The sequence below is a fragment of the Amyelois transitella genome, chromosome 4 (genome assembly GCF_032362555.1).
Source record: "Amyelois transitella isolate CPQ chromosome 4, ilAmyTran1.1, whole genome shotgun sequence".
NCBI classification, from domain to species: Eukaryota; Metazoa; Arthropoda; class Insecta; order Lepidoptera; family Pyralidae; genus Amyelois; species Amyelois transitella.
The window spans coordinates 1,752,274-1,771,551 of NC_083507.1; the positions used below are offsets into that span (position 1 = coordinate 1,752,274).

The 19,278-nt window shown below is 42.9% G+C and overlaps 1 protein-coding gene across 1 annotated transcript in view; it reads left to right on the top strand.

Annotated features, from left to right (window-relative positions):
• Window positions 1-16,245, top strand: part of LOC106130966 (GTPase-activating protein and VPS9 domain-containing protein 1) — a 39,670-nt gene extending 23,425 nt beyond the window's left edge. The window contains exons 22-34 of the mRNA XM_060954265.1: window positions 969-1,319; window positions 2,383-2,516; window positions 3,427-3,601; window positions 4,745-4,856; window positions 5,164-5,306; window positions 8,178-8,282; window positions 8,881-9,023; window positions 10,359-10,448; window positions 11,011-11,125; window positions 12,085-12,232; window positions 13,220-13,333; window positions 14,198-14,380; window positions 15,449-16,245. Of these exons, the coding sequence (XP_060810248.1) occupies window positions 969-1,319; window positions 2,383-2,516; window positions 3,427-3,601; window positions 4,745-4,856; window positions 5,164-5,306; window positions 8,178-8,282; window positions 8,881-9,023; window positions 10,359-10,448; window positions 11,011-11,125; window positions 12,085-12,232; window positions 13,220-13,333; window positions 14,198-14,356 (1,789 nt within the window). The 3' untranslated portion in view covers window positions 14,357-14,380; window positions 15,449-16,245. The remainder of the gene's footprint in view (window positions 1-968; window positions 1,320-2,382; window positions 2,517-3,426; window positions 3,602-4,744; window positions 4,857-5,163; window positions 5,307-8,177; window positions 8,283-8,880; window positions 9,024-10,358; window positions 10,449-11,010; window positions 11,126-12,084; window positions 12,233-13,219; window positions 13,334-14,197; window positions 14,381-15,448) is intronic.
• Window positions 16,246-19,278: the final 3,033 nt, after the last annotated feature.

Sequence of the window (19,278 nt, forward strand, 5' to 3'; positions counted from 1 at the left end):
CGCGAATCTCCTGCCGTCGAATGGCGAACCCCTAGGGGCTCGCGTACCCCACTTTGAGAAACCCTGGTTTAATTCTAGCTCCTATAAAAGGTACGTGCTAAATGTGCCACTTCCGTCAAACTTTATGTGGCTAAGTACGACCTGGCTAGTATTAAATCTCTAGATATGTAAAGTGAAAAAGTGTTTGACACACGGTCAAGATACGACATCTAGCGGTAATCAATTGTTGTTTGTTTGTAACTTAATACAAAACTCCGAAATGTCGTTTACCAAAAAAAATGTAAAGTTAAATGTACCTTCAAATCTTTATAAATCTGGTGAATGTTTCGTTGCACAGAAGATGTGGCAGAATTATAAGAATAAAAGTCAAATGACCAATTACAAGAGGTAACTATTTGTTTGACAGATTAGCAGTAGTAAATTTAGTTTAAAGTAATTTATTCGACGTCAACCAATGTTGTTAAACTAAAAGATGTTACAATTATCAAGTGATGTTTGAAATGTCTCACAATAATGAATAATAGTTTTGAATTACAATTTGAGATTTCTATACTTGTGCTATTTATTGTATTCTGTGTAACATTGTTTTTACGTATTGGCCGAAAATCTCTTTACAAATAAAACCGAATTTAATAACCGATTTATTTATTTATTAATTAGTAATTATTACATACATACATACAATCACGCCTCTTTCCCGGAGGGGTAGGCAGAGACTACCTCTTTCCACTTGCCACGATCTCTGCATACTTCTTTCGCTTCGTCCACATTCATAACTCTCTTCATACAAGCTCGGCGGTTTCGGGTACTTTTGACCTGACCCTTTACCAGGACGTCCTTAATTTGATCAAGATACGTTCGTCTAGGTCTTCCCACTCCGACCTTTCCCTCCACACTCTCCTTGTATATCTGCTTAGTCTTAGTTAGTAATTATTAATTAGTTATTTTAACAACATATTTGTTTCCAGGTCAACAATAACGGACCTGATGACCCGCATGAGCTCAGCGACCATATCAACATCAGCCAACCTCGTCAACAACCTGACCGCTCGCATAGTGAAATCGGAAATCCGCACGAGCATAGTCTCCATCTCGTCCTCGCGCATAGAGAAGAAACGAGACGGCACCAGCAACATATCACTCAGCACGTTATCAGTGAACAGTGCAGAGACATCGGTGTCAGATAAGAGTTCCAGTCAGGATGTGAATTCGGAGAATGTGACCGAGAGGAGAGTGAGTCCACCGCCCGCTAAGAGTGTGTCGACCGGCGCTATTCCGAAGAGTATCAGCTTCGATGCTACGGCTGAGAAGGCGCAGCGGTGAGTTCAAATCAAAATATATATAATCACGTGTATATCCCTTGCGGGGTAGACAGAGCCAACAGTCTTGATACTACTGATAATCCACGATCAGCTGTTCGGCTCGCTGATAGAATTGAGATTCATATAAAGTGACAGGTTGGAAGCCCGTCGCCTTAAAGAAGAATCTCAAGTTTGTAAGCGTGTATGCGTGCGCCTTTTATGACATCCATGGGAAAGAGATGGAGTGGTCCTATTCTTTTTATATCGGTGCCGGGAACCGCATGTCTCAAAATCTTTATTGCATATCATAAAGTACATCAGTTAAATAACAGCTACTGCTTGTAAGTAGGTACAACGTAAACCCTGTTGGGCATCGCAGCTTTAGAATAATATGGAACGACGGCGTATAATATTAAATATATACTTCTATACTAATATCATAAAGCTGAAAAGTTTGTTTGTTGTTTGTTTGAACGCGCTAATCTCAGGATCTACTGGTTCGAATTGAAAAATTCTTTTTGTGTTGAATGGACCATTTATCGAGGAAGGGTTTAGGCTATATAACATCATGCTGCAACTATAAGGGGCAAAGAAATAATGGAAAATGTGAAAAAAATAACGGGAAAAATTATTTATCCTTGAGAGCTTCAATTATGCCCAAAATAACTATTCCACGCGGATGAAGTTGCGAGCACAGCTAGTTGATTAATATATAGAATAACACTATCCCAACACCACTCACCGCTCTAATCGGCTGCTAATCTGCCGGTAAAATATAATATATTCTTCGTCGCCGCATTATGGGAAGGAGCTTGCTCTCTGTAACAGCGTACTCATTTCTTGACTTCCTAAAAATTAAAACGTAGACCTTTGGTGAAATATGTATATAGAATGTATCAAGAAAGCGATAGAATATCGCTCTTATAAATTACCCCATGTATGGTCAAGTTTAAATACAAAATAATTTATCTTCAAGATCAGAACGCCATTAAATAATAACAAGGCATTAACCAATAAAGATTTTGGAGGATGTTCAGTAGGGGTATTGTTGCTGTTGAAATGACATTAAAATTGTTTTCAGACGCCGTATCATCGGCGAGGATAGTCTGGTGGGCAATCTAGACGAGCTGAAGAACAACGTGAAGCGGTCCGGTGGGAACTTGTTCCACAAGATCAAGATGTTCCGTCAGAAAGGAAGGTCGCATCATCATCAAGGTAAATACATACATACATACATATGGTCACGTCTATATCCCTTGCGGGGTAGACAGAGCCAACAGTCTTGAAAAGACAGAATGGCCACATTCAGCTATTTGGCTTAACGATAGAATTGAGATTCAACTAGTGACAGGTTGCTAGCCCATCGCCTAAAAAAGAATCCCAAGTTTGTATGCCTATCCCTTAGTCGCCTTTTACGACATCCATGGGAAAGAGATAGAGTGGTCCTATTCTTTTTTGCATTGGTGCCGGGAGCCACACGGCACAATCATACATTACATCAAGGTAAATGATTAGAAATAATAATCAGGGGTTTTTTATTATTATTATGATTCATGACAGATGGCAGCACTTATGTAAAAGGTGCAATCGAGTGTCGTCATTGGTCGAAGAGTTTATAGTTTTCCATGGTTTAAAAGTTGTGATGATTTTCTTGTACAATTTTATGGCTATGTTACTCACGAAGAAATGTATATTTGTATTCTGTTCTATACCTGTGTCGAATTTCATCAAAATTTCAATCAGTCTAGGAGTTTTTGAATTTATTTGTGACAAACAAAATAACAAATCTTTTCTTTTTTTAGTACATGTGTTAGTGAATTATCGAATTATAGAATACAGCTCGATTTATCGATATTTGAATATTTTAAAATTTGACAAATGTTATTTATATCATGGTAGTCCTATCGCCTACTGCGACATTATATACTATAATACAATATTTCTATAGACTTCATCGTGTGATATAGGCATATAAACTTGGGATTCTTCTGTTAGGCGATGGGCTGGCACTAAGTCATTATTTGAATCTCAATTCTTTCATTAGGCCATACAGCTGAACGTGGCCTATCAGTCTTTCAAGACTGTTGGCTCTCAATATCCTACATATGTCTACATGTATACACAGATATAAAACTACCAGAAGAGGAGTCTCGAAGCGACGACGGTTGCCGAGTGGAAGGGAACGGCGAGAGTTCAGAAGACATCTTGGCGAAGTACAGACGCAAGTCTTCCACTGATTCTAACAAGCAACGGAGGAACCAAAGACGGCCTTCCGATGTACCCGATGCTGAAATGGAGAGGTGAGAATAAATAAAATTATAATATAATATATTATATGGGAAAAATTACACAGATTGCGTTAGCCTCGAAGTAAGTTCGAGACTTGTTTTACGAGATACTAACTCAACGATACTATATTTTATAATAAATACTTGTATAGATAAGCATTCAAGACCCAAGCCAATCGGAGAAATTTTGTTTCTCATCATGACCTAGCCCGGATTCGAACCCGGGACCTCGGGTGTCGCAAACAAGCGTACTACCGCTGCGCCACAGAGGCCGTTGAGAAACTGCTATAGATTCTGTCTGAAATTCATATAGGAACTAGATTTCTTACCGCGATGTAAAGTACCCTATGTCCTTCTCCAGACTCTTAATTGTGTATACGCAAAATTTCAACAAGATTGGTTCTGTAGATTATGCGCTAAGAGACAACAAACATATAAACTTGTAGTCAGTGTTCAAACATTGCAATCACTTCGAGGAGCCTGACTCCCACGACACAATGATACGTAAAATGGAAACCAGTACAATAATATCAATTGTAACAAAAGTTACTGAATAAATATATTTTTTAATTTTTTTTTTCACTCTTACACTCGCATATACAGTGAAACCTGGTTAAGTGGGACCTGGATAGGTGAGAAACCTCTATTATTAAGTGTTGCAATGAGATCCCGGTTCTTTTTCATTAAATTACCTCTGTTAATGGGACTTTTTGAAACTGGTTAAATGAGATTTGGATTCTAAGACTTTTTCGATGTTTACCTCTATAATTGAGATACACACAGCTACATAAGCTCAATTATCTGTCTAAGTGAGACAAATTAATCAGGTCTTAACAAGTTTTGACATGTTTGTTTACATACATTTCGCGTCGTCTTATGCGCATGCTTTGTTTATCAGTACTATCTCAGGTTTTGATCTGAAAACAAGGAAATAAAAGTGTACAAAACTTCTAAAAGGGACCTCTGTAAAGGGGCCTCTGTAAATGAGACAACTATAATTTTAAACCTGTTTAAATGGCAAAACTGGATTATTGGAAACCCTCAATAATTGGTACATATGTATGTCTTGGTCCCTTGAGATCCCAATTAACTAGGTTTCACTGTAAATGTATTCCATTTTTAAGATCAAGTTGTAATTACTTTTTTTTTTTACAGATGTGAAGGCGTTTTGGATTTGAACGACCCCGAAGTGTTTAACAGCATGAAACGTAAGCTGAGAATGGTGCTATCCAATTCGGATTTGCACTGTGTGGAGTACGTGCCTAATGTAAGTGGGATAGCGGAAAAACAATTATTTAGGTCGCTGGAATTTTGATAAAGAGTGAATATTGTGAAAGGAAGAAGCGGGAAGCGGGAATGTAAACGCACAACACGTACCTTAATTTCTTGTATTTTGGCTTCTTGGGCCCTGGCCAGGGTTCTTCTTGTTTCTAAGATGCGCAATTTTATTATTTTTATTATATGAGCGGAGCGGACAATTTGCGGCCATATTTTTTCTTCAATCACTAGTTTTCAAATTTGAATTGAAATGTTCTATGGCTATGTATAAAAAAAGAAATGTCTTCCACATACAGCGTTGCACCAGCACATCGCTAGTGGAGTGGGTGCGGAGTCTGTCGGGGCGCGCCGGGGACGCCGACAGCGGCCGGGCGCACGCCGCCGAGCTCGCCCGCGTGCTGGCCGCCGCCCGGGGCGACTCCGGCGCCGGGCTCAGCAGGTACGGGGGCTGCCGGGGCTGCTAGTGACAGGTTACCACTGGCGCACGCCGCCGAGCTCGCCCGCGTGCTGGCCGCCGCCCGGGGCGACTCCGGCGCCGGGCTCAGCAGGTACGGGGGCTGCCGGGGCTGCTAGTGACAGGTTACCACTGGCGCACGCCGCCGAGCTCGCCCGCGTGCTGGCCGCCGCCCGGGGCGACTCCGGCGCCGGGCTCAGCAGGTACGGGGGCTGCCGGGGCTGCTAGTGACAGGTTACCACTGGCGCACGCCGCCGAGCTCGCCCGCGTGCTGGCCGCCGCCCGGGGCGACTCCGGCGCCGGGCTCAGCAGGTACGGGGGCTGCCGGGGCTGCTAGTGACAGGTTACCACTGGCGCACGCCGCCGAGCTCGCCCGCGTGCTGGCCGCCGCCCGGGGCGACTCCGGCGCCGGGCTCAGCAGGTACGGGGGCTGCCGGGGCTGCTAGTGACAGGTTACCACTGGCGCACGCCGCCGAGCTCGCCCGCGTGCTGGCCGCCGCCCGGGGCGACTCCGGCGCCGGGCTCAGCAGGTACGGGGGCTGCCGGGGCTGCTAGTGACAGGTTACCACTGGCGCACGCCGCCGAGCTCGCCCGCGTGCTGGCCGCCGCCCGGGGCGACTCCGGCGCCGGGCTCAGCAGGTACGGGGGCTGCCGGGGCTGCTAGTGACAGGTTACCACTGGCGCACGCCGCCGAGCTCGCCCGCGTGCTGGCCGCCGCCCGGGGCGACTCCGGCGCCGGGCTCAGCAGGTACGGGGGCTGCCGGGGCTGCTAGTGACAGGTTACCACTGGCGCACGCCGCCGAGCTCGCCCGCGTGCTGGCCGCCGCCCGGGGCGACTCCGGCGCCGGGCTCAGCAGGTACGGGGGCTGCCGGGGCTGCTAGTGACAGGTTACCACTGGCGCACGCCGCCGAGCTCGCCCGCGTGCTGGCCGCCGCCCGGGGCGACTCCGGCGCCGGGCTCAGCAGGTACGGGGGCTGCCGGGGCTGCTAGTGACAGGTTACCACTGGCGCACGCCGCCGAGCTCGCCCGCGTGCTGGCCGCCGCCCGGGGCGACTCCGGCGCCGGGCTCAGCAGGTACGGGGGCTGCCGGGGCTGCTAGTGACAGGTTACCACTGGCGCACGCCGCCGAGCTCGCCCGCGTGCTGGCCGCCGCCCGGGGCGACTCCGGCGCCGGGCTCAGCAGGTACGGGGGCTGCCGGGGCTGCTAGTGACAGGTTACCACTGGCGCACGCCGCCGAGCTCGCCCGCGTGCTGGCCGCCGCCCGGGGCGACTCCGGCGCCGGGCTCAGCAGGTACGGGGGCTGCCGGGGCTGCTAGTGACAGGTTACCACTGGCGCACGCCGCCGAGCTCGCCCGCGTGCTGGCCGCCGCCCGGGGCGACTCCGGCGCCGGGCTCAGCAGGTACGGGGGCTGCCGGGGCTGCTAGTGACAGGTTACCACTGGCGCACGCCGCCGAGCTCGCCCGCGTGCTGGCCGCCGCCCGGGGCGACTCCGGCGCCGGGCTCAGCAGGTACGGGGGCTGCCGGGGCTGCTAGTGACAGGTTACCACTGGCGCACGCCGCCGAGCTCGCCCGCGTGCTGGCCGCCGCCCGGGGCGACTCCGGCGCCGGGCTCAGCAGGTACGGGGGCTGCCGGGGCTGCTAGTGACAGGTTACCACTGGCGCACGCCGCCGAGCTCGCCCGCGTGCTGGCCGCCGCCCGGGGCGACTCCGGCGCCGGGCTCAGCAGGTACGGGGGCTGCCGGGGCTGCTAGTGACAGGTTACCACTGGCGCACGCCGCCGAGCTCGCCCGCGTGCTGGCCGCCGCCCGGGGCGACTCCGGCGCCGGGCTCAGCAGGTACGGGGGCTGCCGGGGCTGCTAGTGACAGGTTACCACTGGCGCACGCCGCCGAGCTCGCCCGCGTGCTGGCCGCCGCCCGGGGCGACTCCGGCGCCGGGCTCAGCAGGTACGGGGGCTGCCGGGGCTGCTAGTGACAGGTTACCACTGGCGCACGCCGCCGAGCTCGCCCGCGTGCTGGCCGCCGCCCGGGGCGACTCCGGCGCCGGGCTCAGCAGGTACGGGGGCTGCCGGGGCTGCTAGTGACAGGTTACCACTGGCGCACGCCGCCGAGCTCGCCCGCGTGCTGGCCGCCGCCCGGGGCGACTCCGGCGCCGGGCTCAGCAGGTACGGGGGCTGCCGGGGCTGCTAGTGACAGGTTACCACTGGCGCACGCCGCCGAGCTCGCCCGCGTGCTGGCCGCCGCCCGAGGCGACTCCGGCGCCGGGCTCAGCAGGTACGGGGGCTGCCGGGGCTGCTAGTGACAGGTTACCACTGGCGCACGCCGCCGAGCTCGCCCGCGTGCTGGCCGCCGCCCGGGGCGACTCCGGCGCCGGGCTCAGCAGGTACGGGGGCTGCCGGGGCTGCTAGTGACAGGTTACCACTGGCGCACGCCGCCGAGCTCGCCCGCGTGCTGGCCGCCGCCCGGGGCGACTCCGGCGCCGGGCTCAGCAGGTACGGGGGCTGCCGGGGCTGCTAGTGACAGGTTACCACTGGCGCACGCCGCCGAGCTCGCCCGCGTGCTGGCCGCCGCCCGGGGCGACTCCGGCGCCGGGCTCAGCAGGTACGGGGGCTGCCGGGGCTGCTAGTGACAGGTTACCACTGGCGCACGCCGCCGAGCTCGCCCGCGTGCTGGCCGCCGCCCGGGGCGACTCCGGCGCCGGGCTCAGCAGGTACGGGGGCTGCCGGGGCTGCTAGTGACAGGTTACCGCTAAAAAAATAATGTCCCTTGAAACATATGTCGTTCTCAGTTAGACCTGTATGTATGTAGGATATCATTTCCATTCATTTGCTAAATACAAATCTGCTTTTTGTATAGGTTGGCGGCGGCGTTGCGCGCAGATTTAGCGGCGCGGAAGCCGTACGCGACTTATTTGGCGTCGTGTCGAGCTGCGTTGACGCACACGCACCATAATTTGCGGACGTGAGTTGATATATTGTTATAAAACTAGCTGTGCCGACTTTGTTTTGCCGTATAAATATTTTTTAAGTAATTCCTAGTTAAAAGAGAAAGGTCAAGGGTGGACTACCCTTATCACTAATGGGTCTGAAAAATAGATTTTGGCCGATTCTCATATCGACTCAATATGCTCACCAAATTTCATGATAATCTGTCAAGTTTTTCGGAGGAGTACCGGAGCGAACATTGTGACACTAGAATTTTATATATAAGATACAGATAAATGGCGGCCATGTACCAATGGCTATTTTAGAAGTTATGAACATTGGTGCCGTGTGGTTCCCGGCACCATTACAAAAAAGAAAAGGACCAATAAAGATATAATAAAACAATAAAGATAGAAGAAGGGATAGGCTTATTAACTTGGGATCCTTCTTATAGGCAATGGGCTACCACCCTGTCACTATTCGAATCTCAATTCTATCATCAAGCCAAATAGCTGAACGTGGCCTATCAGTCTTTCAAGACTGTTTGCTCTGTCTACCCCGATATACACGTGACTATATGTATGTATATATGTATATACATATGTATGTATGTATGTAATATAATTTTGTTCCAGTCAAATCAACCAAGTCCGCGCCGAGTGCGTGTGGTGTCTGCGCGCGGCCGCCTCTTCCCGTGTCCTGGAGCAGCTGGAGAGGGGGAACGCGCTGAAGAGGCTGGCCAGGCATCACCACGCCAACGACCACCACTACACCACCGGTGAGTCGTCACCACCTCGTAGATGATAGGTGGAAAGAACCGGTAAGTCGTCACCACCTCGTAGATCAGTCTTTCCCAAAGTGGGCGATAACGCCCCCTTATGGGCGCTGCAGGTCTCAAGGGGGGCGGTAAGAGACCCAGAAAGAAAATGGGGGCGTTGTGTAGAGGCATTATATACATATATAGGTCACAATATTAATTAAACTAATTTGAAGTTATAGTGGTTTTTAAATAGGTGAAAAAATGGGGGCGCTAAAAATATGTTTATTTATTCTCAAAGTGGGCAGTAGACAAAATAAGTTTGGGACTCACTGTCGTAGATGATAGGTAGAACGATAACATGTCGCATTCAGACTGTCGGCTCTGTGATTGGCCCCTTGGTATATGTTCCCGTCTGATTAACTTACAGACACATATAGGTACAATCGTTTACTATAACAAATATCTGACAAAAATAAGTACCATTTTAAAGCACGTTCAGAGGTAAATTACAAGAGCAGTACACTGGCTTTATCGTACGAAATCTTTGCGTGTGATGTTTAAGTGCGTCAGCTTCTTCGCGTGTTCTAGAACAATGAGAAAGAGAGAACGCGCTGAAGAGATTAGCTAGCTATCACCACGCCAGCTGGGTCACCAATGCCGTGTGGTACCCGGCACCAATTTAAAAAAAGAATAGGACCATTCTGTCTCTTTCCTATGGCTTTTATAAGAGGCGACTAATGGCTTATAAACTTTGGATTCTTCTTTCAGGCTATGGGTTAGCAATCTATCACTATTAAAATCTTAATTCTATCATTAGGCCTGACAGTTGAATGTGGCGTTTCAGTCTTTCAAGACCGCTGGCTCTGTCTACCTCGCAAGGGACGTGACCATATGTATGTATGTAGAAGGCGACGCTCAGACGACTGAGCCGTTTTTATGCTCAGTTCCCTATTTTTACTACGCTTTTATTAGCTTGGGGTGCATTTTACTTCATTTTCATAACTCTCTTGTCATAAATATATGCTAATAGAATGATTTTAATATTTACTACATCAGGCACCCCACGCATTTTACTCAGATTTAAATTGTTTTGTTAATAAATTTAATTTTGTTATAATTTTAATCCGAGGTAATTACTACTACAACTGACTATAACTGATTGTTCGACTTGCTACTACTGAATTCCTTTGTCATTAATTTTTATTATCTATTTTTTAGTTTGATTAGCAATAAAAGCATAGGTTTTTAGTTTTTTTTAATTTGGAATATGGCTGAACCATGGCCCTTTTCTTTCACTGCTGGGCTTCCTCCACATTCTGCTAGTTGCGACTTAAATAAGACTTTCATCACCAGGTGGAGAGTTGATGGACGAGAAGGCTTCAAGACTGACGGCTGGCATAAAGGCCATCACGGCTGAAGTGAAGGCTGATCCCTCGTGGGAAGGTGAGATTCGTTTTCCTGTCAGTGTTTAAGTACATTTTATATGTATTGTATTGTATGTATATGTATTGTATTGTATGTATTTATTGTATGTATGTATTGTATTTATATGTATGTATATATATATATATTATATATATTCAAAAAGTCATATTGAAATGTCCCATAATAATGAATTAAAGTTTTGAATTTGAATTTTGTTACAAATATTTTTTATTTACTGAGTGACTGCCAGAAACCATCAAGCAGAACCTACGTGACGTGAATAGCAGAAATTGAAAATAATTTTAAAAATTCATTGAATAGTGTAGGGGAGCATTTACAGAGAAGATCTTCTGGAACTAGAAATTTAATATTTGGCATGTAGATTACTTGTGTGATGAAATGTAAATAAAAGGAAAGATTTCCCAAAATACTCAGGGGAAACGGATGTAAGTATGCAGGGATCGTGGCAAGTGGAATGATGTAGTCTCTGCCTACCCCTCCGTGTAGAAAGAGGCGTGATTTATTCATGTATGAACAGAAATTAGGGATATTTTTCGCTGAACGTATGATTGGTTGACAGGCGCGTCGCCCACGTCCCTGGAGGCTGCGGAGCTGACAGTGGAGCGCGCGGCGTTCGCGAGGCTCTACCTACACGTGTTGTTCCCGAACGGAGATGGAGACATCGCACGAGACCAGTAAGTAGTTCTTAAACTCTTTTTTTTATTTTAAAAATGTCCTTACTAGAATCACTGGCTATTGGAAATTAAAAAAAAAAAAATTGTTAAGATAAGGCCTTGAAAAAAATTTCAAAGTAATGTTTGATTTTAAACGATCAACGTTTTTTTTAAGCTACAAATCAGACAAATTAGTAAGTGAGTAAATGCTTTATTGCTCATTAAAGGAGTACATTACAAATATAAAACAGTACAGTACAAAGGCGGGCTTATCCCTAAGTGGGATCTCTACTATTACTCTTACTTTCCTTCTTTTATTACTACTTTACTTCTTTTATTTAAATTCCAAAATAAACGGTCCAGTAGAAGCGTAGACAATATAACAAGAAGTCTCTTTTAAGATCACACTGATCATTGTAAAGGTGGCATTTAAACTCGACTTTTGGACATATCTACTATCGGCCTTCGTGTTATTGAGTGATTTACTCAAAACTGTATATAATTGAATTATTCTATTACTTAATTTCGATTATTTGGGCTGTGGTAATAAATTAAAAGATTTATGAGAATATTATATATTTTTAATGACCTAAAACTAACCACAATTATAATATATAATAAGAAAAAATGTGAATTGATAATAAACAAAAGATGGGGAATTAATATTGCGGATATTGTATCTTATACACCTTTACGATTTCTTAATACAAAACAATGTGCATTGATCCACGATTTAGATTCAACAGATCTGTATCTGTAAATTGACGTCCGTTCAAAATGCTGCAGTGTAGTACTAACTAGAAGAAGCGGCTGAACACACTAGTGTTCAGCCGCTTGCTTCTACACATGCGCTTCGAAAGCGGCAGCAGTTATAATTGTATTCAAATAATGTGACGGCAATAAGTGATACCTTGTAGAAAAAAACAATGTATATTATTATATCAGGTTTTTTGTACAAACAATGTGTACTATTATATCAGGGTTCTGAGCGAGCACATCCGCCGCCTGTCCGCGTGTACGTCGGCGGCGCGCGCGGGCGTGGCGGCGCGGCACGCGTGGGCGGCGCCCTACCCGCTGGCGCAGGCCTGCCTGCGGCACCTCGCCGTCTACAGGGCGCCCCGGGACAAGGTATGCCACATTCCTGTTGTCGCTGTAACAGTTAATAATACAGTGAACCCCCGATAATCCTGCCCCGTAGTCAGACATGTCTTTGAATATGTACAACATACATATTTGACAATGTTCGCTAATGTATATCATGCAGGTTTGAACACAAACAAATTAGAATTACTAGAATTTCTCTTTATTTTAACATACATACATATGGTCACGTCTATATCCCTTGCGGGGCAGACAGAGACAACAGTCTTGAAAAGAGTGATAGGCCACGTTCAGCTATTTGGCTTAATGATAGAATTGAGATTCAAATAGTGACAGGTTGCTAGTTCATCGCCTAAAAAAGAATCCCAAGTTTATAAGCCAATCCCTCAGTCGCCTTTTACGACATCCCTGGGGTAAGAGATGGAGTGGTCCTATTCTTTTTTGTATTGGTGCCGGGAACCACACGGCAAATAGCACATGCTTTAAAATATAAAATAAAACTGCTGAGTTTCCTATTCCATTGACGTCAATGCAATAGGAAACCGAAGCGCTGATATTTTAATTGTATTACTCTCAGTTTGGATTGGACTTCCGCCGGGCGATCATTATTTTCTTCATGTTTCAATATATGTACTTTCTTTTCTAGTTTAATTAAATTAGTTGTTTTTTTTAAACCAAATTCTGACCCGCTCCGTAACAGTTCCCTGCCCGAAAGGAAAATAACGGAACGGGTATTACTAACTAACCAACAATACAGAGCCAACAATCTTGAAAAGACAAATAGGCCACGTTCGGCTGTCTATCAGCTTAATCATAGAATTGAGATTCAAATAGTGTGACAGGTTGCTAGCCCATCGTCTAAAAGAAGAATACCAAGTAAGCAAGCCCTTAGTCGCCTTTTACGACATACATGGGAACGAGATGCGAGTTGGTCCTATTCGTATTTTTTTTTATGTTTACCGGCGCCGGGAACCACACGGCATTTTTTTATTAACATATTTTCTTTTACAACAGCTGTCGTGTATAATGCGTTGCGTGACGTGCATCATGTCAGTGCTGGCCCTGAGTAACGGCGCTCCCCCCGCCGCAGACGACCTCACCCCCGTTTTGGTCTACGTCATACTCAAGGTGAGCTGTAGGGCCATATCTTCCTGGCTTTAGGCCCGGTTGCATCCTCACGACTTTGAAGAGGAACCCGGGGTATGCCTTTGACCATGGATCCTGGATTTGGTGAGTCAGGTATTTATAAAAAAAAAATACTTCCGCTGAAACAGAGCTAACAGTCTTAAAAAGACTTAGCAGCCACTTTCAGTTATATCTTATATACGGTAAAACCCCCAATCATCGACACTTTAACGCACGAACTCTAGTATTTTTACAATATTTGTATTATTCTTATTATTTTACCATATTTTGAAGTTTTGAGTAAAGTTTTAGGGATTTTTTCAATGATATATTAAAGTAGAAATGAATGTGATATAAAAATTTACAAGATATATTTATGGTATTTTTGGCCTAATATTCAACTGCAGAAATCCATTTACCGACAACCGGTTTTCGACATGTTCCAATAATCGAGATCTAGTAATCGACATGTTCTATTTATGGACACCCAATATTTAACGGTCCATTAATCGTGCACCCAGCCTAAAAATTGAGAAAGGTAACTTTAAACCGAAAAAAGTTATGAGCAATAAACCTTACTCACTTCCTTAGTGATTTCGCTAATAAAACTGGCTTTCCCCTAAAAACTTCTGCCGGTCGATATTTAAAGCTCCACTATTTTTATCAAAATAACCGAATGTAGAAAGTGACACTTGCAATGAAAGCGGGATGAACCTTGTCTTTAACCTATGCTTCGTTTACGTTCAAATACACAACATTAGTATATCCTTTTTTTATTTTACTTTTTATGTGTCGATCATTGGTGGTCTGTCGGACATTGGGTACTTTACGCTATATATATAATATATATATGTTAACTTCCATCAGGTCAACCCTCCCTCGCTGCTGTCTACCATCGAGCTGGTGAACGCCCTGGGAGGCCCGTTCCTACAAGGCGAAGCCCTATACTGGTGGACGCAGTTCTGCGCCGCCGTCGCGTACATCAAGACCATGGATTACCCGCCACAAGAGAACGCTGACACCTAGCCACGAGACACACGCCTGAATACGGTAAAAAAATACGCTTTTTACTGAATTATCTAGTTCCTTTATTGTTTGCCAGTTGACTGGAAGAGATCCCTTCATGGATGAGAAATGAATATTACGCTTTTTACTGAATTGTATAGTACCTTTATTGTTTGCCGGTTGACTGGAAGAGATCTCTTCATGGATGAGAAATGAATATTACGCTTTTTACTGAATTGTATAGTTCCTTTATTGTTTGTCGGTTGACTGGAAGAGATCTCTTCATGGATGAGAAATGAATATTACGCTTTTTACTGAATTGTATAGTTCCTTTATTGTTTGTCGGTTGACTGGAAGAGATCCCTTCATGGATGAGAAATGAATATTACGCTTTTTACTGAATTGTCTAGTTCCTTTATTGTTTGCCGGTTGACTGGAAGAGATCCCTTCATGGATGAGAAATGAATATTACGCTTTTTACTGAATTGTCTAGTTCCTTTATTGTTTGCCAGTTGACTGGAAGAGATCCCTTCATGGATGAGAAATGAATATTACGCTTTTTACTGAATTGTCTAGTTCCTTTATTGTTTGCCAGTTGACTGGAAGAGATCCCTTCATGGATGAGAAATGAATATTACGCTTTTTACTGAATTATCTAGTTCCTTTATTGTTTGCCGGTTGACTGGAAGAGATCCCTTCATGGGATAAGTCCGCCATTGCAAGTGATTTGTTTTTTTTATGTGTAAATTTATATGCAATAAAGATATTACAAACAAACAAATTGAAGTGCTCGACGCGTTTGACCGAGTAAAACACGCACTAACCTCTCTGATCTGCTTTTGGTGTGCCATAAATAAATAAATATATATATACGGGACAAATTACACAGATTGAGTTAGCCTCGAAGTAAGTTCGAGACTTGTGTTACGAGATACTAACTCAACGATACTATATTTTATAATAAATACTTATATAGATAAACATCCAAGACCCGGACCAATCAGAAAAAGCTTTTTCTCATCATGACCTGGCCGGGCCTATTTGAACCCGGGACCTCCGGTGTTACAGAGGCCGCCTTATTGTAATAATTTGAAATTATTTTCTCTCCGGCAGATATCAGCGCGTGTACAGTTCTTGAGATCGCCTCGCTGCCTGACGGGTCGCGTACGGTGCCACACTATCTAAATTCTAAATTCCATCATTATTATACATCTCATTATATAATAACATCATCATTGTTAGATAAACATTTAAACAATTAATTTATCTAGTATTTTGTGGGGTGTATAGTAAAATCTTTACTCATTTGGATACTCTCCGGTGGGAAATGTAGAAAAATGCTTCTGGATAATGATAAAACATTTATATATGGCAACGGTACCGCCCGACGATGTTAACTACTTTGTTTTCAAAAGCTTGAAATTGGCCCTATGCCTCTTTTCTCAGCGGAGCGGCGTGACAAGATCTAAAATTGTAATTAGAGGTGGTGAAAATTTTCCTAGAAATTCTCAAATAGTTTATCGTGTATATATAATTGTACATGTTCTTAGAATATTGAATAAAAATATTGCATAGAAAATCGTAGATGTCGCATGAAAAAAAAAATCTCACTTAAATGCTTGTAAACTTAGCGTATAATCGAAATATTTATGTAAGTATGTAAGAATTATGTAAAATGTAAGCTTGTTTTAGGAACGCAGGTTCGATTTTTGTTGTAAGTGTACATAAAATTATTGGATAATAGTCGGAATTCTATACAGGGTTATTCTTTGGTCAGTGCGAATGAGTTATTTAGTTATGTTTGCCACTGAATTTGGATAAATTCTAAGTTCAATCGCTGGTCAGGTCAAAAAAATCTTGAATTTTTATGTTTAATGTTTGTTATGTGATACTTAGTTTGGAGCTAGTTTAACATAAAATCACGTCTGCATCCCTTACGGGTTAGATAGAGCCGACAATCTCGAAAAGATAAAGGCCACGTTCAGCTGTATGGCTTAATAATGGGATTAATATTTAAATAGTCACAGTACACCATAACATTCTAGTTCAATCTATAAATTTTTATATTTAAATATTTGAAGGTCTTCCCGTACATTAAGGCCTTACCAAGACTGGACCGTAATTCATCTGAAGTCAAATTAACGATGGAAATCATTCACACTGACCAAAAGTAACGCTAGCCAAAGTGACAGTCCGTCATTTTGACACGTTTCAAACGCGATCGTGATTGGTCGGTTTCGGAAGATGGCGGTCGCGTTCAAATTTAGAACGTGTTTTCCTTTTATAACGTGTGCGTTGTATAAATAGCGGGATATTTAAATTATTGTCGCAATAACTACCGTCTTTTCTGTGCACTCGTCGAGAAAGATAAGTTATTGTAGATGTAGTTTATTATTATAGTATTGGCCTAATTGGCCTGAATCTAAAATCTGAAAGTTACACGTATAATCAAGAATTACCGATGTATTACTTATACTTGATAATTGCCTATATATGTAGTTTGAGCTAAGTCTCAGATGGCCTATATATTTTTAAATCATGATACGGTAAAAAATAATCAACTTTTTCCTTCAATCATGAATTCCACCGTGTACAAAAAAAAAGTACGCACTACACAATATTTAACCTCAAAAAGTGTGAAGTTAAGAAATTTATCCCTTACGGGGTAGACAGAGCTTCAGGTTCAAAATCCGAGGCCGCTTAATTCCATTAATAAATTCAATTAAATCGGCATTCGTCTTTTACTGTGATGTATATAAAATAATACTCTTAAAGAAAAAGTATTTTTGATGCTTTTAGAATGTTTGATATTATCAGAGCGTGTTGTGTAATATGTGTCTTATGTTAAACGCCTCTTTTAATGGCGGTTTTAGGGTTCCGCACCCAAAGGGTAAAAACGGGACCCTATTACTGAGACTTTGCTGTCTGTCTATCACCGGGCATGAACCGTGATAGCTAGATAATTGAAATTTTCAGATATGATATATGTATTTCTGTTGCCGCTACAATGTCATATCTATATTCACGTATCACAAGTCTCGAACTTACTTCGAGGCTAACTTCGTATATGTAATTTATTCAATTTATTTTTTTGTATCTGTGAGGGTTTGGATTTGTCTAAACAAAAGTGCGAATTTCGGAACTAGTACAAAGATAAAGAAATGTTTTTATTTAGGATTTTTACAGGGCAACTCTTTAGTTAAAATTAAAAAAAAACACGTTCGTTGGTAATATTTTTGTGTATTTAAAAAAAATTAGTTACATAAATGGGATGTATAAATAAAAGTCCAACAAGTTTGTCTATGAAATTACTCGAATATATATTATTTTAAATATTTTTGTACAAAAAATGTTGGAAAGTAATGTGATATAATGCGAAACGAAGAATGAGTAAAGAAATGTCATTTGAGAGTTTACGACTTCTTTTTTAGTGTCAAACAAATACTAATTTAGAAATGATTAATTACTGAGATGGTATAGTTTGATGTGGCCCACTTAAAAAACGGTATAATTAATAAATAACGCCAGAAAAGCGCTTAATTCCACGCGATTATACGCATTAATTGTATTTATTAGGTACCTAGAATAAGTGTACATTCATTAGCACCAGTTTATTTTGCACATCTATAAAAGACATTGCTATCGAACTAACAATGCTATATTATAATTTAAGTTCATCATTCACTTGAAATAATCGTGTAAACCAAAGGTTACAAAATCAAAAATACACCTTGTACTTTGCCGTAATAAATACGAAATTGCAGAAAATTTTAATAATAGAAAAGATTTTTCTTGAATACATTTTCCACGAATTTAATAAGCGATTAATCGTAATATACGATGATCATATGTACCTATATAAATTTCGTTTTAATAAGCACCTGTCAATCCGCCATTTTATATCGCTCTCTCTTATTGTCTCATCAGTAAGATAAGGACAACGATAGTGTGTGTTTGACAGAAAATATCTGGCAGAAACTTGGTTTAATTAATTGTACATAATAGTATGCAGTATTATCCGCCAGAAGTCTTACAAATTGTTTTACTACCTATTTGTTATGTATTTAAGTAAAAATTGTTTAATTTCCGTTACAAGTCGGTCATAATCAGGCTTTTTAATCATTCAGTTAGGTACATATACACAGAAATGTAATTAAAGAGACAATTATTCGCCAGATCATGTCAGCAATATGATGGACTGCAGTGAAAAATAATAGTATTGATGATTTATTAATAAAGGTTAATAACTTTTGTATCTACTAAGCTAAAGTATTACCGCGCAACAACAGAATTATAAAAAATACTAACGGCGAAACTTAGCCAATGAAATCAATCTTATGGAAGATTCTGGCCCTTAGAAAGAAAATGTTTTTTTGTGTATACAATCGACGTGAGGGTGTTGTAGTTAATCTCGGACGGATCTTCTTTTTGCCACAAACACATATGATTCTGAACGAGAAAGCCAGACTTATTACTGTTGTTTAGTAGATAAAATGCTTTATTTATTTTCTTGTACGTAAAACTGTTCATAACTATATATTATAATGCTACTTCGTAATTGTAACGGCTGTTAGTTGCTACAACTTAGAGTAATTCTAATATAATCAGAGCAATGAAATTATATTTAGCAATAAAATAATCATGTTTAATTTTTGTTGTTTTATTTTATGGCGAAGTAATCGTTTTATGTGTTTATCACTGTACATAAATCTACAAAAATTATGTAGGAATTATTGAATTGTGTATTTAGTACAAAAGGGGATAAATAATAGTCAGGCTAAAATGAAAATAGCTTTATTTAAAAAAATAACATTCTTTGTACAATATTTGTGTGGATAGATGAAGTAAGCTTATGTAGGTAGTGCTATATAATTTGCAAAATAAATAACTTAATGTTAAAATAAATATTAACTTACTAACATTAGCCTCGCAATTCCGTTATC